The 18,863-nt window shown below is 45.1% G+C and overlaps 1 protein-coding gene across 6 annotated transcripts in view; it reads right to left on the bottom strand.

The window, feature by feature from the left end:
* The window catches only part of LOC139571290 (trinucleotide repeat-containing gene 6B protein-like), a 52,840-nt gene extending 35,368 nt beyond the window's left edge, over positions 1-17,472 (bottom strand). For all 6 annotated transcript variants that reach the window (XM_071394029.1, XM_071394030.1, XM_071394033.1 and 3 more), the window contains exons 1-5: positions 16,995-17,472; positions 11,658-11,745; positions 9,354-9,375; positions 5,031-5,399; positions 1,844-4,810 (exon numbers count right to left, since the gene is read on the bottom strand). In XM_071394029.1, coding sequence (XP_071250130.1) covers positions 1,844-4,810; positions 5,031-5,399; positions 9,354-9,375; positions 11,658-11,714 — 3,415 coding nt within the window. In that variant the 5' untranslated portion in view covers positions 11,715-11,745; positions 16,995-17,472. The remainder of the gene's footprint in view (positions 1-1,843; positions 4,811-5,030; positions 5,400-9,353; positions 9,376-11,657; positions 11,746-16,994) is intronic.
* Positions 17,473-18,863: the final 1,391 nt, after the last annotated feature.

Below are 18,863 nucleotides of genomic sequence, written 5' to 3'. Positions count from 1 at the left end.
AAACATTCAAAGTTATGACAGGATACCTCCTCTATTGTTTCACGAAGAAATGGTACTACGGTTACCATTTCACACCAGGGCGTTCACCATACTTGGCACTATCACAGAGAAGTGGTAAATGTGTTAATATAATCTGGTAAGCGGTAATATGTTAGGAATGATGATTGAATAACATCCTGGATGTAAATTTGGCTAGGGATCAGGGTTTCAAAGGTGGGTCAAGACACATCATGATTACCAACATCTACTGTTCCTGGGACAGAGCAACAATGGATCACACCCAAAAGTGGGGGGGAAAAGTATTGGTCAAATGTGCAACTATTGAAAATAAGGTCTTATAAGTGTTTGTAAGTGCATTTATAAAATGGTTAATAACTAGAGGTAAATATTGGCTCACCATTTGGCAAACACTGACCAGTTATTGCACTATTTTACCCAATGCGATGTGACCGTTTAGTAAATGGTTTATAATTAGGGATGTTAACAGTTAACCATTAATAGGAAAATACATTTGACCAGTCATGCTTATCGAATAGGTTAATTTGCATAATTTGGTGGAATTCAATTGCCGCATGTGTATTTCCGTTAGTCATCTTATTTATCACATGCATACAGAGCCTAGTTTGAGGAGCGGCGTAGCCTACCACCTGTCAGACAGCGCCAGAGCAGCTCCTCACAGGAGTACAACCTGCTTTTGCAAGCCCAGTCATTGCACAACAAATAACAATTCTAAATGCAATCATGTGTTAAAAACGTTGACGAACACGATTAAAAAGGGAGCCATTTCTATTTCTCAACTCTCAATTAAAGCATGCTTCTCATTTGAGTATATAGGCTATAGTCAACAGTAGGCATGCCACCAGTGTGCCACCCACCACTTTGCAATGTGAGCCTGAGGCAGTTATTTGAAAGCTGCACATTTTTACTTTACTTCAAATAACGAGGCATGTCTTACCTTGCTTCAAAGTAGCCTTGCAAAAATCCATCCATTGAAACATTGAGGCAATTATTTTAGAAAGACTTCCTGATGCCATTAACCAGCATTTCTAAACTGTTCTGTTGGTTTTCATATCAACTTTCTTTCATTGTCCAAAAGTCAACGGCACAATCCTTGTCATATTGGCAACACATCCTAGTTGTTGTTACAGATTCCCCATCTTGCTACATTTCTAACGCAGATTTTCATGTCTGTCACATATGGAACAGCTTACATTAGGTACGCTGTTTAGAACGGTGTTTCTAAATTGCGGGAAATTACTTTTTATTAGCAGCTTCATTACAGGAGTTGCATGTTCAATTATAGGCTGTAGCATTTTGTCTGTAAGACAATATGCTTGTAATTGTTGAATGTTCCATTAAGCGCTTAATGAAAAATGTCCGGAAAAGGTGAAGGGAGAGGTTTCACTTGCGGCAAAATCTGTCTAAAACAAGACAAATGCGTTTGTGTCGCCTGCCTTCCAGCCTTGGGACGACTACCATTGTTAGGGCGGTAAAATAAGCATCTTAACATTATATACACATCGCTTGATAGTATTTTCTGTTGGTCACGTCATTTTACTGTTAGAAGAAAATGTACCCGTTTGTTAACCAGTTAATGAGGGTCCGTTAGTCGGCAGCAAAATTGACCAAAATTTGAATCCCTATTTCTGATGCATTTACAAATGATTAAATAATGATTAATAACATAATAACCCCTTTACAAATGGAACCTTATGGTAAATTGTTACCATAAGGTAACGCATGTCTACAAAATAATAGGCTACATCTCGTATTCACACATCAATACGAACAGCTCAGAATCATCATAAAGTATAGCACATTAGCCCAACACCTAATCTCTTACCCATCCCTGGAGCTTTCCCAGGGTTGATGTCCCTGCCTCCCATCCCAGTGGGCTGCCTCCCAGGCACAGAGTTGATGTCCCTGCCTCCTATCCCAGTGGGCTGCCTCCCAGGTCCAGGCTGCTGTAGAGCTGGTGGCCCCTGCTGCTGTTGGGTCGGTGGTCCTGCTCCCTGCCCCTGCATTTCTGGCTGATGACCAGCGGGAGTGCCATTCTTCTCCCACAGGTTGACAGTCTTGTTATTAAACTGGCTGGGGTCTCCCCAAGCCGACGTCCCATCGTCAATGTCCATCTTCCGGCTAATGAATTGCGGTGACGGTTCCTCCCACCCGCTGGACTCTGGCCCTTCCCCTCCCCCAGGGCCACTGGGGTTGGGTCCGGCAATCCAGCCCGAGCTGCTTTGGTTCTGGTGCTGAGGGCCCGGTTGTCTCACCCAGCCCCCTCCTCCTCCAGGTTCCAGCGCTTGTTGCGGTGGGGGCTGCTGGGGCTGTGATTGTTGTTGCTGCTGCGGTGCCATGGCGCCTTTCACAGACGCCGTCTGGCTGTTTGGCATCGGTGACGGGTGCATCTTCCCACCTCCACCCCAACGCCCCTGGTGGGGTTTGGTACATCCTATGTCCCCCCCCACCCCTCCTCCGCCCCCCCCACCTGTACCTCCTGCCCCCCAGGATCTCCTCGGGACTCCCTCGTCCCAGCTACCCCACGTATCAACTTCTGAGTCTCCCCCACCGGAGTTACCTCCACCTCCTCCTTTCCTATCCTCTCCCCATCCTCCACCGCTGGATTTAGGCTCTCCCCAGTCTCCCCCACCCCTGTCCCTCTGCCCACCCCACCCTCCTCCATCCCGCCCCATCTCCTTCCATCCTCCTCCTGTCCCCTTCTCCTCCTGGCCGCCTCCCCAGCCACCAACTCCTCCTCCACCTTGGTTACCCTGTTGTCCATTATCTCCCCACCCTCCTCCACCACCTCCTCTACTGCGTTCCCTCCCACCACCCCACTCCGACCCTTCGTTCCCCCATCCTTTTCCTTGACTCTCCCCTGGTCCTACCCCACCCCAGCCTCCTGTAGGCTTCCCCTGGCCTGGTCCAAGGCCACCGCCTCCTACCATACCCGCTCCAGTGGTCATTGACCCAGATTGAGTGACGCCAGGAGGGTTTCTCATGTTGGAGCCTAGGGGAGGTGGTCCTTGGTTGGGCATGGAGTTGCTGCCACTACTGCTGCCGTTGTTACCAATCTCCCAGCCCTCCCCGGAGCCACCAGGGGTCCCCAGGGAAGGGTTGGAGTTCAGGTTGGAAGCTGAGCCAGGGAGAGGGGTAGGAGCCATTGGATCAGTAGTTGTAGCAGAGCCAGTGGAGTATTGAGAAGATGGACCTATGGGAGGTGGAGCGTTTTGGGATGACGCAGACGACCCAGACCCTCCTTTTCCTGGTTCTAGGTCCCAGGCCACGTTCTGTCTGATCTGGGTCTGGCCCCAGCCCGTGTTGGAGAGGACGCGCGGGTCCAGGTCACTGCGGCTCAGCATTGCCTGTAAGGCCACGTCAGGGTTGGGCGGCGGGGGGTGGGAATACCGGTGGTGACCGTACCCGTGGTGCTGATTGCCGCTGCCTCTGGAGTTTCCCCCACCGCTGGATGAATGACCTCCTCCTCTACCGCCCTTGCCTCCCCCCCACTCCCCTGTGTCCCCCCCTGCCCCTCCGTCCCCCTTCTGATTGTCCCAAGCTCTTGTCGTAGTGGTGGATGTTGTCAGAGAGGAAGAGGCGGCAGGGGGGTTGCTGCCCCCACTGCTGCTGCTGCTACTGCTGCGGCCTCCGACACCACCAGCCTCCCCTCCTGGATTTCCACCTCCACCCATCCCACCTGAATTACCTCCCCAGTCTCCAACTGAAGACCCTCGCTCTACTCCTGCAACCCCTCCCTGAGATACCCCGGGGGTTTGAGTGCTACCCCCACTTCCAGCGCCCCATGATTTCCCTCCACTACCCCCCTGCGCGCTGTACTTCCACCCCGAGCCTCCACCACCCTCAGCAGCTCCCCCTTCCCAACCATCAGTCCTTGAGGCACCCGTTTTGGAGTTAGCAGCAGGGAAAGGCTGGCCTCCCCAAGAGGAGGATGAGGTTTGGGAGGCAGCGAGGTTCTCTCCACCATTGCCTCCTCCCCCACAGTCTGTATCGGCTCCCTCCCCTGTCCCCACGTTTTTTGGTCCTGCTCCGGTCTCCAGTGCCGCTCCACCCCAACCCCCATCCGACGGGTGCTCTCTGTCTCTGGATTGCATTTGGTGAAGTTGGTGCTGATGAGCGGATTGATTCACAGCTAGAGGTGGGTTCCCCAGACCCGGGGCAGAGAGACACCCAGCCAGGCTCTGGAGAAGGGAAGGGGGGGGGGCACCCTCAGAGGAAGCTGCCCCAGCCCCATCCTGCTGCACCAGGGCAGGCCAGGCGGAAGGGTTGGCATTTGGGTTGAAGTTGGCACCAGGGATCACCCCACTGCCACCAAGGGAGCCATCAGGGCCCACTGGCAGAGGGGAGGCTTTGGGAATGGAGGGCAATGATGCCCCTGGAGGACCCTGTGAGGCAGCAGATCCCCACACCACACTGACGGACAGCATACATTCATTGGGCATTGAGAACGAGGAAGTGGGTGATGGGGGACTGCCACCTTTCCACGAGGCACTGCTGTTCGGCACTCCACCACCGCCCTCACCCGACGAAGCACTACCACTTCCTGTCCCCGAAGCTTCACCTCCTCCTGCTCCGTTCCCGTCGCCAACGGCAATGCTAGGCCATTCCTCCAGGTCCGAGCCGTCCACGATGACCTTCTCCCTGCCCTGAGAGGAGGGAAGGCTGCCAGAGCCAACCCCCCACGTGGAATTTGCATAATTGGAAGAAGTAGTAGAAGAAGCAGCGATTGATGAGGAGGATGAGGTGAGGGGCAGTGAGGGTGCAGCTGGACCCACATAGCCTGGACTAGAATCTGAACGGGAAACATAAAAGGCACATTATTAAAATGGAAGGTTAAATAAACATCTACTGTTGCCCAATTGTATAAGTCTTGGACACAGAAAAAACTATTTTTTTTACCAAAACATTATACCAAGAATGAAATAGGAAGGTATAGGATTCACTTTTAAAGTATTTGAACAGAGTCTAAACTTGCATGATGCTCCATGTCGGGACTCGTTCCAGACACCTACCTGAGGCAGCAGCCATGGTTGCATTGGGGCAGTCTCCCCCTCCTCCCCCTGGCCCGGTGCCTCCTCCCAGTAGCATGGAGGACAGCGGCGGCTGGCCCCTCTTCAGTAGCACTTTGTGGTCTTGCTGGCAGCGGAATCGCGGGGGCACTTCGCGGGGCATGTAGCGCTGGGAGGCCTGGGTGCCTGCTGCGGGGGGCTGTCCGTTGGCCACCGCCGGCCGCTTCGCATTGTTCCCACCCTGGGGGGGGGCGACGCCTGCAGCCGCGGTGGCAGGGGAGGGGGACGCCGAGGGGGTGGGTCCAGGGCTGGGAGAAGCAGAGCTGGGGGCAGCAGGAGACTGGGTGGACGAGGGCTTGGTCAATTCTGGCACTGCATGACGAAGGAGAAGAGAGTTATAGAAGTCATTAAGGTGCATAGAGGAAAGAAATAGTGATGCGAAATTCAGAGGAAATGTCCTGACGGATAATAAACAGTGTACAAAACATTAAAAACACCTGCTCTTTCCATGACAGACTGACCAGGCGAATCCAGGTGAAAGCTATGATCCCTTATGTCACTTGTTAAATCCACTTCAAAATCAGTGTAGATGAAGGGGAGGAGACAGGTTAAAGAAGGATTTTTAATCCCCGAGACAATCGAGATGAATTGTGTATGTGTCATTCAGATTGTGAATGGGCAAGACAAAAGATTGAAGTGCCTTTGAACCGGGTATGGTAGTAGGTGTCAGGAGCAACGGTTTGTGTCAAGAACAGCAACACTGCTGGGTTTTCATGCACAACAATGTGTGCATCAAGAATGGTCCACTACCCAAAAGGACATCCAGCCAACTTGAGGAAAGCATTGGAGTCAACATGGGCCAGCATCCCTGTGAAACGCTTGACACCTTGTGGAGTTCATGCCCAGACGAATTGAGGCTGTTGAGGGCAAAAGAGGGTGCAACTAAATATTAGGAAGGGGTTCTTAATGTTTTGTACACAGTGTACAGCATTGCATGTAGCCATCATCTTCATTTGAAATAAGGGCAGCAGGTAGCCTAGTGGTTAGACTGTTGGGACAGTAATGAAAAGGTTAATTGTTCGAATCCGCGAGGTGAAAAAACCTGACCTTGAACAAGGCAGTTAACCACCACCAACAAAGGCAGCCCCCCACACCTCTGAGGGGTTGAGTTAAATTCAGAAGACATATTTTTGTTGAATGCAACTAAACAACGGGCCAGACCGGGGTTCAAATAATGTGGCCGAATATACAGTGCCGTGAAAAAGTATTTCCGCCTTTCTAATTTTCTCTAGTTTGGATATTTTTGATTGTGAATGTTAGATCTTCAACCAAAACCTAATATTAGATAAAGGGAACTGGAGTCTACAAATATCAAAAATATCCGCAACACCCAATTCCCCTGTGTGAAAAAGTAATTGCTAACCATTAATTGGTTGTGCCACCTTTAGCTGAAATGACTGCAACAAAATGCTTTGTGTATTTGTTGATCAGTCTCTCACATCGCTGTGGAGGAATTTTGGCCTACTCTTTCATGCAGAACTGCTTTAACTCAGCGACATTTGAGGGTTTTCAAGCAGATAGCATTGTTGATTTCACCAGTCACATTATGAAACTTACTGGTAGTCCCCAGTCACATGCTGTTTGTTTACAAGCACACAACGACGGGAGACCGGAGCCTTGATTCACTTCACTGTTGTGCAGCACACACTAGGTTATCTAGTTACAGAGAATCCCCTCCTGGATCAAGAATCTTGCTGTCTAATATTTGTTTTGGGTGTGCAGCAAACTGTGAGTAGCATTTTTTTTGTTACATGTATAACTTTATGCGATGGGATGTCTGTCCTGCAAATGGTTTGTCAGAGACCGTTTAAAATGTTTGCAATGTGCTCGTTAGCATTTAGCTAATATTCTCTATAGGATTTTACAAGTACTTGTTAGCATTACTAAACTTCAAAAAACAGCAAGAGGTCATTGTGTTCAGTGCCAGTATTACCAAATATCTCAGGATGGCACAAGGTTGGTATGAAGGTATGACCATCTGGATACCACCCAAGCCTAACTTGAAACTACTTTCTACTTATTTCCCCTAGGGCCATACAGACCTGGGTTCAAATGCATGGAGTATTTCAACATTTGTATTTGAAAAAAACACTTGTCTGTGCAGTTGAGAATTTTTCAAATACAGTACCAGTCAAAAGTATGGACACACCTACTCATTCAAGGATTTTTACTAATTTCTACATTGTAGAATAATAGTGAAGACATCAAAACAATGAAATAACACATGAAATGTAGCATCTACAAAAGGTGTTAAATCAAAAAATATTTTTTAATTTAGATTCTTCAAAGTAGCCACCCTTTGCACTCTTGGCATTCTCTCAACCAGCTTCAACTGGATTGCCTTTCCAACTGTCTTGAAGGAGTTCCCAGATATGCTGAGCACTTGTTTGCTGCTTTTCCTTCAGTCTGGGGTCCAACTCATCCCAAACCATCTCAATTGGGTTGAGGTCAGGTGATTGTGGAGGCCAGGGCATCTGATGCAGCACTCCATCACGCTCTTCTTGGTCAAAGAGCCCTTACACAGCCTGGAGGTGTGTTTTGGGTCATTGTCCTGTTGAAAAACAAATGATAGTCCCACTAAGCTCAAACCAGATGGGATGGTGTAACGCTGTAGAATGCTGTGGTCGCCATGCTGGTTAAGTGTGCCTTGAATTCTAAATAAAACACAGACAGTGTCACGAGCAAAGCACCCCCACACCATCACACCTTCTCCATGCTTCACGGTGAGAACCACACATGCAGAGATCATCCGTTCACCTACTCCGCGTCTCACAAAGATGCAGAGTAGGCGGTTGAAACCAAAAATCTTTAATTTGGACTCACCAGACCAAAGGACAGTTTTCCACCAGTCTAATGTCCATTGCTCGTGTTTCTTGGCCCAAGCAAGTCTCTTCTTATTGATGTCCTTTAGAAGTGGTTTCTTTGCAGCAATTCGACCATGAAGGCCTGATTCACACAGTCTCCTCTGAACAGTTAATGTTGAGATGTGTCTGTTACTTGAACTCTGAAGCATTTATTTAGGCTGCAATCGGAGGTGCAGTTAACTCTAATGAACGTATCCTCTGCAGCAGAGGTAACTCTGGGTCTTCCTTTCCTGTGGCAGTCCACATGAGAGCCAGTTTCATCATAGCACCTGGTTTTTGCAACTGCACTTGAAGAAACATTCAAAGTTCTTGACATTTTCCGGATTGACTGACCTTCATGTCTTAAAGTAATGATGGACTGTCGTTTCTCTTTGCTTATTTGAGCTGTTCTTGCCATAATATGGACTTGGTCCTTTACCAAATAGGGCTATCTTCTGTATACCATCCCTACCCTGTCACAACACAACTGATTGGCTCAAGCGCATTAAGGAGGAAAGAAATTCCACAAATTAACTTTTAACAAGGCACACCTGTCAATTGAAATGCATTCCAGGTGACTACCTCATGAAGCTGGTTGAGAGAATGCCAAGAGTGTGCAAAATTGTCATCAAAGCAACAGGTGGCTACTTTAAAGAATCTCAAATATATTTTGATTTGTTTAACACTTTTTTGGTTACTACATGATTCCATGTGTTATTTCATAGTTTTGATGTCTTCAATACTATTTTGCAATGTAGAAAATAGTAAAAATAAAGAAATACCCTGGAAAGAGTAGGTGTCCAAACTTTTGACTGGTACATGCCAATACTTTCCAAATGTATTCCAATATTCAACTACTTGTGAGAATGACGGAAGAGGGAAAGAAACTGTTGTTTATCTGCTGGATAGTGTGTCACTGCAGTGACAAAGTACAAAACCAACAGCATAAACAAACAGTCTAGGACACCCAGAACTAAAATCTTTCATAACTGTGTCAGATGCTTGATGAAGTTCTGGGGAGAGACGAATGTTAGAAAATGTACTTTAGAGACTAGCAAGGTCTCCACCCCTCTAAACGGAAACTCAGCCAGTTTCGGGCCAATCTACCCTCCCCTTACAAAATTCGAAAGAAGCGAGCACCTGCGAAATCGTGATTCGTCCAAACAACAAGTAATGAAAAATCTGCATACTGGAACAAATTTCCTCATTAGTAGTCTTAACCCAAAGTTTGTCGACAGATGTTACCATTTATGTTACGTGCATCTGTCTACGAGAACTTATAAACAAACTGAAGGAATAAGACTCAAACACAAAAATTGCTAGCGTTGATAATGACAAGACCGGCATAAGCTGACAAACAGGTGGGACCTTGTGAACATAGCAACCAGGTGAATCTAGCAGAGGATACAAAGATACTGCTCACCTTTGTTTTTTTGCTCTGCAACCTGAAACAAGACAAATGTACATCAGTTGCCAAATATGGAAATATTACAAGAAAACGTCAAGAAACCATGAATGTGCATATTCTTACTCATTCATTAATCACAAACAGCACTGTTTGAACAGCACAGGGGTAGGCACGGTTATTTGAGTACTCAAATATCCAAACGGACGTTAGTATTAGATTACTTGGGAGAGTATAATTTATTTTAAAGGCTTTGCCTAAAATTCAATAAAATTATATATGACATTGCTACAGAGCCTATAAGGATAGAGCGTTACATTAAAAATGTTATGAGTGTGCCCCATAAAAATAAAAATCACCAGTAGCCTTCACACGTGTAGCTTGTTGTTACTGTCGGTCAATCAAAACGGCGCTACAGTCAGAGGCTTCATGTGCAGCAAGTAAAGAGGGAGATTTCTAATCAATGCAAAACAGAATTACATTTACGGAATTAAGTTGGCTAAATGAGAAAGAGTTGACTACACTGTTCAACCAACAGGTAGGTTGTCATATGAATGGAGTTATTGTAGACATTGGATGGGGAGTGCAGCAAAAGAGCCTCAAATAGCCTTGCTACTGTAGCTTGCTAGCTGGCTAATGTAGCTAGCTAGCTTCTTTACAACGATTTGATGAAGTCAAGAAAGGCACTACCAGATGGTACGATAGATAACCTATGGCAGCAACAAGTTGGTCTAACTATCGCGAGTCGATTTGGCTGCCCCCCCCCCCCCCTCCGTGCAGCCCAGCGGCCCACTCGAGTCACATAAGCAGGTCTCCATTCAAGTAAAAAATATACAAAAAACGTTGTTTTTTTTTAATCTCTTTAAAACACATGGATTTCCAAAGTACAGATATCTGAAAAAATTATGATATTAATCAAACTTAATTTTAAATGCCCATCCCTACACAGGTGGGCGATGAAAACCAGTAAAATGTGTGTGGCAGTGGCATTGACTCGTTAAAAGAGTACTGTGGTCTGGACAGAGCGCCAGGCATAACAAGACTAATTGACGATCTAGTCATTAAATGTAATTCACTTCACTAGGGTAGGGGGCAGCATTCGGAATTTTGGATGAAATGCATGCCCAAATTAAACTGCCTGCTTCTCGGGCCCAGAAGATATGATATGCATATAACTGGTAGATTTGGATAGAAAACACTCTAAAGTTTCCAAAACTGTTAAAATAGTGTCTGTGAGTATAACAGAACTGATTTGGCAGGTGAAAACCTGAGAAAAATGCCATCAGGAAGTAGTTTTTGTTTTTGTTTTGTAGTTTTCTATTCAATGCCATTACAGTATCCATTGACTTAGGACTCAAATTGCAGTTTCTATGCCTTCCACTAGATGTCAACAGTCTTTAGAAATTGTTTCAGGCTTGTATTCTGAAAAATGAAGAAGTAAGAGCAGTCTGAACGAGTGGACCCTAAAGTGTCACAGAGCTTTTTCATGCGCGCGACCGAGAGAGTGCGTTTCTTGTTTACCTTTTAAATAGACAACGTTACTGTCCGGTTTAAATTTTATCGATTATTTAGGCTAAAAACAACCTGAGGTTTGAATATAAACATTGTGTGACATGTTTCTATGAACTTTACAGATACAATTTAGATTTTTTTGTCTTCCTGTTTTGATTGCGTTTGAGCCTGTGGATTACTGAAGAAAACGCAAACAAAACAGAGGTTTTTGGATATAAAGAGACTTTATCAAACAAAAGGAACATTTATTGAGTAAATGAATGTCTGCTGAGTGCAACCATATGAAGATCATCAAAGGTAAGGGATTAATTTTATCTCTATTTCTGACATGTGTAACTGTTCTACTTGGCTAGCAACTGTTTGTAATGATTTGTCTAGTGGGCTATGTTCTCAAATAATCGTACGGTATGCTTTCGCCGTAAAGCATTTTTTAAATCTGACACCGTGGTTGGATTCATAAGTTAATCTTTAAACCTATGTAAAATATGTTTTGTTTTCTGACTTGTTTTTTTTATTTTTATAATGAGTATTTCTGTATTTGAATTTGGCACCCAGCAGTTTCACTGGCTGTTGAAGAGGTGGGACGCTACCGTCTCACGTGCACAAGAGAGATTAAATTAAATACAACTTTGAAATACTGAATGTGCCCCAGCTGGCCAGGCCATCACAACTAGGTGAGACTTGTGTGCAAACTTCAGTTCTAAGAAAAATGGCAAGACTGCAACAATTTAAACTTGCCATTTTTGTTCTCGACCTTTATTTAAGCATCATTCAGTGTAAAGTTGGATGTTGGCATGGAAACATCTTTACCTTCTGAGAGGCTTCCCTTTTCCTTTTGTCTTCTTTCTTCCTTTTTTTGTCTTCCATGAACTACTGTTCCCTTTCCTGATACTCCTTTCTGGGGGGAGAGAAGAAAAACACATTGCTAACCACAAACCCGTGCAACAGTCCTTAGAACAATCAGTGTTCCTTGTGCCGCCACAATTGCTAAATGATTCATGACCTAGGTCTCAGATGATTACTGGACACGTGCTGTACTGTTCATACAGTAATTATCCACATAATTAACATGCAGGAAATTCCAGGCTTATCCTCCCCTCAAAGCCTTGTTAGCCAATGTAATAAGGAAGGAGTTTTCAGGTCTTGTCATAAGCTTCAAAGGCTAAAGGCCCAGTCCTGTTGAAAAGGCAGGGTCACAGTTGCTCTTATTTTTTAAAATAAAATGTGCATCTTTATTTATTTATTTTTACTCCAGATACAAACTTCTACATACGAACAACTTACAGACAAACAATGACTACATCTCTTCTGCCCAGACCAGCATGCTCACACCCCAATCCCTAGTGCTTGCATGCTCACAGCCCTATCCCAGACCAGCATGTTCACACCCCCAGTGCCTGCGTGCTCACACCCCTACCCCAGACCAGCATGTTCACACCCCCAGTGCCTGCATGCTCACACCCCTACCCCAGACCAGCATGTTCACACCCCCAGTGCCTGCATGCTCACATCCCTACCCCAGCCCAGACCAGCATGTTCACATCCCTAATGCCTGCATGCTCACACCCCTACCCCAGCCCAGACCAGCATGTTCACACCCCCATCCCTAGTGCCTGCATGCTCACCCCCACCCCATCCCTAGTGCCTGCTCACACCCCTACCCCAGCCCAACCCAGACCAGCATGTTAACAGCCCCATCCCTAGTGCCTGCATGCCCACACCCCTACCCCAGACCAGCATGTTCACACCCCCATCCCTAGTGCCCACACCCCTACCTCAGACTAGAGGTCGACCGATTAATCGGAATGGCCGATTAATTAGGGCCGATTTCAAGTTTTCATAACAATCGGAAATCGGTATTTTTGGGCGCCGATTTGCCGTTTAAAAAAATATATATATAATTTTTTTTATACCTTTATTTAACTAGGCAAGTCAGTTAAGAACACATTCTTATTTTCAATGACGGCCTAGGAACGGTGGTTTAACTGCCTTGTTCAGGGGCAGAACGACAGATTTTCACCTTGTCAGCTCGGGGGATCCAATCTTGCAACCTTACAGTTAACTAGTCCAACGCAATAACGACCTGCACTCCACAAGCAGACTGACTGCCTGTTACGCGAATGCAGTAAGCCAAGGTAAGTTGCTAGCTAGCATTAAAAACTTCTTATAAAAAACAATCAATCATAACCACTAGTTAACTACACATGGTTGATGATATTACTAGATATTATCTAGCGCAGGGGTGTCAAACTCATTCCACGGAGGGCCTAGTGTCTGCAGGTTTTTCCTTTCAATAAAGCCCTAGACAACCAGGTGTGGGGAGTTCCTAACTAATTAGTGATGTTAATTCATCAATCAAGTACAAGGGAGGAGCGAAAACCCGCAGACACTTGGCCCCCCGTGGAATGAGTTTGACACCTGTGATCTAGCGTGTCCTGCGTTGCATATAATCTGACTGAGCATACAAGTATCTAAGTATCTGACTGAGCGGTGGTAGGCAGAAGCAGGCGCGTAAACATTCATTCAAACAGCACTTTCGTGCGTTTTGCCAGCAGCTCTTCGTTGTGCGTCAAGCATTGCGTTGTTTATGACTTCAAGCCTATCAACTCCCGAGATGAGGCTGGTGTAACCAAAGTGAAATGGCTTGCTAGTTAGCGCGCGCTAATAGCGTTTCAAACATCACTCGCTCTGAGCCTTCTAGTAGTTATTCCCCTTGCTCTGCATGGGTAACACTGCTTCGATGGTGGCTGTTGTCGTTGTGTTGCTGGTTCGAGCCCAGGGAGGAGCGAGGAGAGGAACGGAAGCTATACTGTTACACTGGCAATACTAAAGTGCCTATAAGAACATCCAATAGTCAAACGTTAATGAAATACAAATGGTATAGAGGGAAATAGCCCTATAATAACTACAACCTAAAACTTCTTACCTGGGAATATTGAAGACTCATGTTAAAAGGAACCACCAGCTTTCATATATTCTCATGTTCTGAGCAAGGAACTGAAACGTTAGCTTTCTTACATAGCACATATTGCACTTTTACTTTCTTCTCCAAAACTTTGTTTTTGCATTATTTAAACCAAATTGAACATGTTTCATTATTTACTTGAGGCTAAATTGATTTTATTGATGTATTATATTAAGTTAAAATAAGTGTTTGTTCAGTATTGTTGTAATTGTCATTATTACAAATAAACAAATAAAAATCGTCCGATTAATCGGTATCGGCTTTTTTGGTCCTCCAATAATCGGTATCGGCGTTGAAAAATCATAAATCGGCCGACCTCTACCCCAGACCAGCATGTTCACACCCCCATCCCTAGTGCCCACACCCCTACCACAGACCAGCATGTTCACACCCCCATCCCGAGTGCCTGCATGCTCACAACCTTACCCCAAACCAGCATGCTCACACCCCCACCCCATCCCTAGTGCCTGCATACTCACAACCTTACCCCAGACCAGTATGCTCACCCCTACCCCATCCCTAGTGCCTGCATGCTCACAACCTTACCCCAGACCAGCATGCTCACACCTCTACCCCAGCATGCTCACACACCTACCCCATCCATAGTGCCTACTCACACCCCTACCCCAGCATGTTCACACCCCCATCCCTTGTGCCTGCATGTTCACACCCCATCCTGAGTGCCCACACCCCTACCCCAGACCAGCATGTTCACACCCCCAGACCAGCATGTTCACACCCCCAGACCTAGTGCCTGCATGTTCACACCCCCATCCCTAGTGCCTGCATGCTCACACCCCTAGCCCAGCATGTTCACAACCTTACCCCAGACCAGCATGCTCACACCCCCGTCCATAGTGCCTGCATGCTCACACCCATACCCCAGCCATAGTGCCTGCATGCTCACACCCATACCAGCATGTTCACACCCTTATCCCTAGTGCCTGCATGCTCACACCCCCATCCCTAGTGCCTGCATGCCCACACCCCCACCCCAGCATTCTCACACCCCTACCCCATCCCTAGTGCCTGCATGCCCACACTATTGACCCCATCCCTAGTGCCTGCTCACACCCCTACCCCAGGCCAGCATGTTAACAGCCCCATCCCTAGTACCTGCATGCTCACACCCCTACCCCAGCATGTTAACACCCCCATTCCGAGTGCCTGCATTATTGTTGGCCACTTGGCCTTAAAAAGTACCAATGTGTTTCTCAGTTGCCCATGCTATTTCAACAATAAATAGTTTAGATTTGTTTGTGTTAAAGGGGGAGTGATTTCAACATTGTTAGTATGTTTTTTTTTCTTGGTGAGTGATAAGAGAATCATCCAGCCCATTGGGTATCTCACTACACCCCATATACCATGTCTTGAAATATGCAGAGAGAAATGTTCTTGCTACACCCATAACTTTGGACTGAGCATTCCCAGAAAACATGGATTATTGAGTCATTATTAGTTTTATACTAAGTTAGTTTTATACTACATGCCGTTGAGCTGTAGAATGTGAATTATTTCTCTTGCATAATACATTTTATACATTTGTTTATTCTGTATTAAGCATACATTTTCATTAACTATAATTTCGTTAGTTATGCTCCAACTTTCCCCTCCATCTTGTGCCAACATCAGTTCTTTAAGTCTTGGTTCCAATCGTTTATATATTTTTCAACGAGATTGTCGGTTAGATATGCTCTCTGCAAGGTTTTGTATTTCTTCTTAATCATATGAACATCCTTTAGCGACTCAAATAGGATTACCTCAAGGTTGCTCTGATGTTCCAAAACATTTCTAAAGCCATGTCTTAATGTTTGCTAGCCTATACCACGTTTCCCAAACCCGGTCTTGGGGCCCCCCTTGGGTGCACCTTTTAGGTTTTGCCCTAGCACTACATAGCTGATCTAAACAATCAAAGCTTGATGATGAGCTGGTTATTTGAATCAGCTGTGTAGTGCTAGGGCAAAAAAACAAAAAAAACATGCTCCCAGGGGTGGACCCAGGAAACCCTGGCCTATACAATGCTGTCATCAGGGCTATGGTAAGGGATCTGAAGTCTGGCTGCATTGACACACCTATTAGAATTCAGGTACTGTTTCTGAAAGGCCAGACATGCTAAATAAGGTTGTTATGTAGCTAAAGGAATCCATAACCATGCATTACAACCAAAAACCGTGTTTGCACATCACAAATAGACATGACACCACACTATTGATAAGAGTTAAGTGGACATAATGGACAATGCTTTGCAAATTACCTGTAACGGAAAACGAAACTAATAATGATGAGAGTGTGCAGCTGTTTGTGGCCCTTCTTTCTCAGTGACATAGCTAAAGCCACGGGCCACAGTGGTCATGATTTCGGAGGCTCTGGTCAGAGGAAGGCTTATGTAACTAGTTAGCTGCAACAGCTATCCTTCAAGCATGTACATATGTCAACCTTTCGTGCATGGGAATAAACGACATAGCTAGCTAACTATACAAGTATGAAGGTGCAACAATATAGCTAGCTAACTTATCGAAAATCGCAGCTTGCTAATGCTAAGCCCTGGTGTTGGCCATTCAGCAACCGTGGCTAGCAACAAAAATTCTGCATGTCGATGGTTGTTGGCTATCGTTATGAAGGTATGGCGGGCTAAAGAATTGACACATGACACGGAAAACGGGCTCAGATCAAGAAACCGAGTAGCTAGTTAACGTTAGCTTAACTTGCTAATGGAAATGAACCAATACTCATATTTTAGTGCACGCGGGGTCTTGCACCGATCAAGCAAAGTAAATGAAATAAGACGTAGCTATTTAGCTAGCTATATCGACCAGCTAGTTAGACATATTGTAACGGCTAACTGCTAAGCTGAGCTAACTACCAAGACAACACCACCGTCTATATTTTTGAAAATGCAAGTATACCAGCATAATTTACTGCAAGATTACGACCCAGACTCCTGAGTTACCTAACTAGCTACATTACTTCATTCGTGAGCGGAATCAAAGCAATCTATCCAAAGGCAAGATAACTTCTCTAGATGCTCACTCGCGCAACGACATCCATTCGGTTGCATAGCAAACTAGCTAACGTTGGTCATATTTTAGCACCTTTGTCGACAGAAAATGTCTGCGTTACAACTATGGAATATGCATGCAGCTAACAAACAACTTTAGACATATTAACTAAATGATACTCACCTCAGGAATCACATGAAATATAGCTGGCGTGTTAGCTAGCTAAAGAAGCAAATATTATTACCCCTTTCATCTGCTGTGGCTAAAGTGCTTCAGTGCGAAATCCTAGTTGAAGAAACATGAAAAACAACCTAAACGAATAATGAAGTATGTGGCTAACAAAGACAAATACTCGTTGGTGCTCTTGATTTGTAAATACTATGATAACGTAAACCTAGCTAATGTGCAGAATAATTCGTTTTTAAAGCTCTGAAAAGTCAGTTGGTTGACGGTCGGCCATTTTGCTGCTCTGTATGAATCGAATGTCTCGCCCACAAGAGTTCTAGCACATATAGAAAATGAGCCAGATATTTCACCGGATGTACAAATGTGAAGCATCCGGTTAGCGTTTCCAATCACTACCAAATTTGATGATGAGAGGAAGCCCAGTGGCCGGCAGTGGGAGAAGATGGAGCGAAATGGATTTGGGCCGACATTCTGTACATTTCCTCATCGATTAAACATTTTATCTCCATACAGTATTCTGTTTCCAAAACTACAATCCGTTACGAACAGATTGGACTAAGTTTATTAGATTTTACCCTTTGCCAAAGTTTTAAAAAATTGCGTTCTTTAGAAGGAGTGCAAAGGCGAATTGAGTCATTGCACACGCTGAGTAGAAGTTCCCTAACTCAAATATGCAAATATATGTTAGAACGCGCATCTCGCTAGCTCGTGCTTGGCTCTGCCCACCTCCTTGCTTGTTCTGCCCACTATGATTAACTTGCTCCCATTGGAAACGACAGGCTCTCGTCTATCTTGGGTTAGTTATAAAAAATCTTTGCTTCTATGGTCTCGGCAGCAGCAAGCTCTCTCTCTCTCTCTCTGACGGGAGTATACGGGCTTGTGGTGAGGCCGATTTTTGTCCTTCATTTAAACAACGGTGGAGTTAGTTTCTTTCATATAGCATCATTACCATTAGACAAGAATACCCTACAGTCAAATAAAAAAACCTTACAGTCAAATAAAATACCTATTTTAATAATGTTCATATGGGTTGAAGTATGGACAGTGGACACTAACTGGCAACAACTCACATGTGCTGCTGAGGGCTGTTTCGTAATGACGTCATATTTAAACATTTCGGCCATAAAAATGCAACAAAAGTTTTAAGATCATGGATTTGGTATTCTAAACGTCTAACTGGGCATTTCCTTGTAAAACGCCCCATTAGGACCAACATGTGAAGTTCATAGGAGCATAATAATAAATGAAAGCTAACAGTCTATATTTCTGGGGAAAGTAAAGGCTTTGATTTCTGGTAAAACATACGGAAAAGGGGTCATCGAAAACATCCACCAGAAAAAGTCTTAAAAGGTATTAGAAATAGATCATCAAAACACATTAATGTTGAAGTAAAGACCCCTGCCAACTGATATCAACATATATTTAGTTTTGGATAAATTATTTGCCTTCTGTAAGTTCTGTAAGAAACATTCCCTTGGGCCTTGTAATTCTGCCCCAATATCTTTAAGATATTTTCTAATCTCTCCCTCATGAGGAGGGAGGAAAATGAAAGTTCACAGAAGTAACAAGTAAAGGTAGACCTACCAATTAGTTATAGTGCTTTTACTGATATCAAGTTTGTTTATGAATTATTAAGTGATTGTCAAATCGGTAACGGAATTACCGCAATTACATTTTCTACAATGGGAAATCATAGTAGTCACAAACCACAATCGGGTCACCTGCTACTGTCCTCCCTTCCACTGGCATACTGGTTGTGTTCAGCTCATAACTGTTTTCTTAATTTTTCTGTCATCTGGTGGTCAACGCAATACTGTGAAAACAGTCTAGACAACCCCTCACTCTCCCCCTCTCTCTGTTGCTCTT

The sequence above is a fragment of the Salvelinus alpinus genome, chromosome 3 (assembly GCF_045679555.1).
Source record: "Salvelinus alpinus chromosome 3, SLU_Salpinus.1, whole genome shotgun sequence".
Taxonomy (NCBI): Eukaryota; Metazoa; Chordata; class Actinopteri; order Salmoniformes; family Salmonidae; genus Salvelinus; species Salvelinus alpinus.
This window is presented reverse-complemented; position numbering and strand designations above follow the sequence as displayed.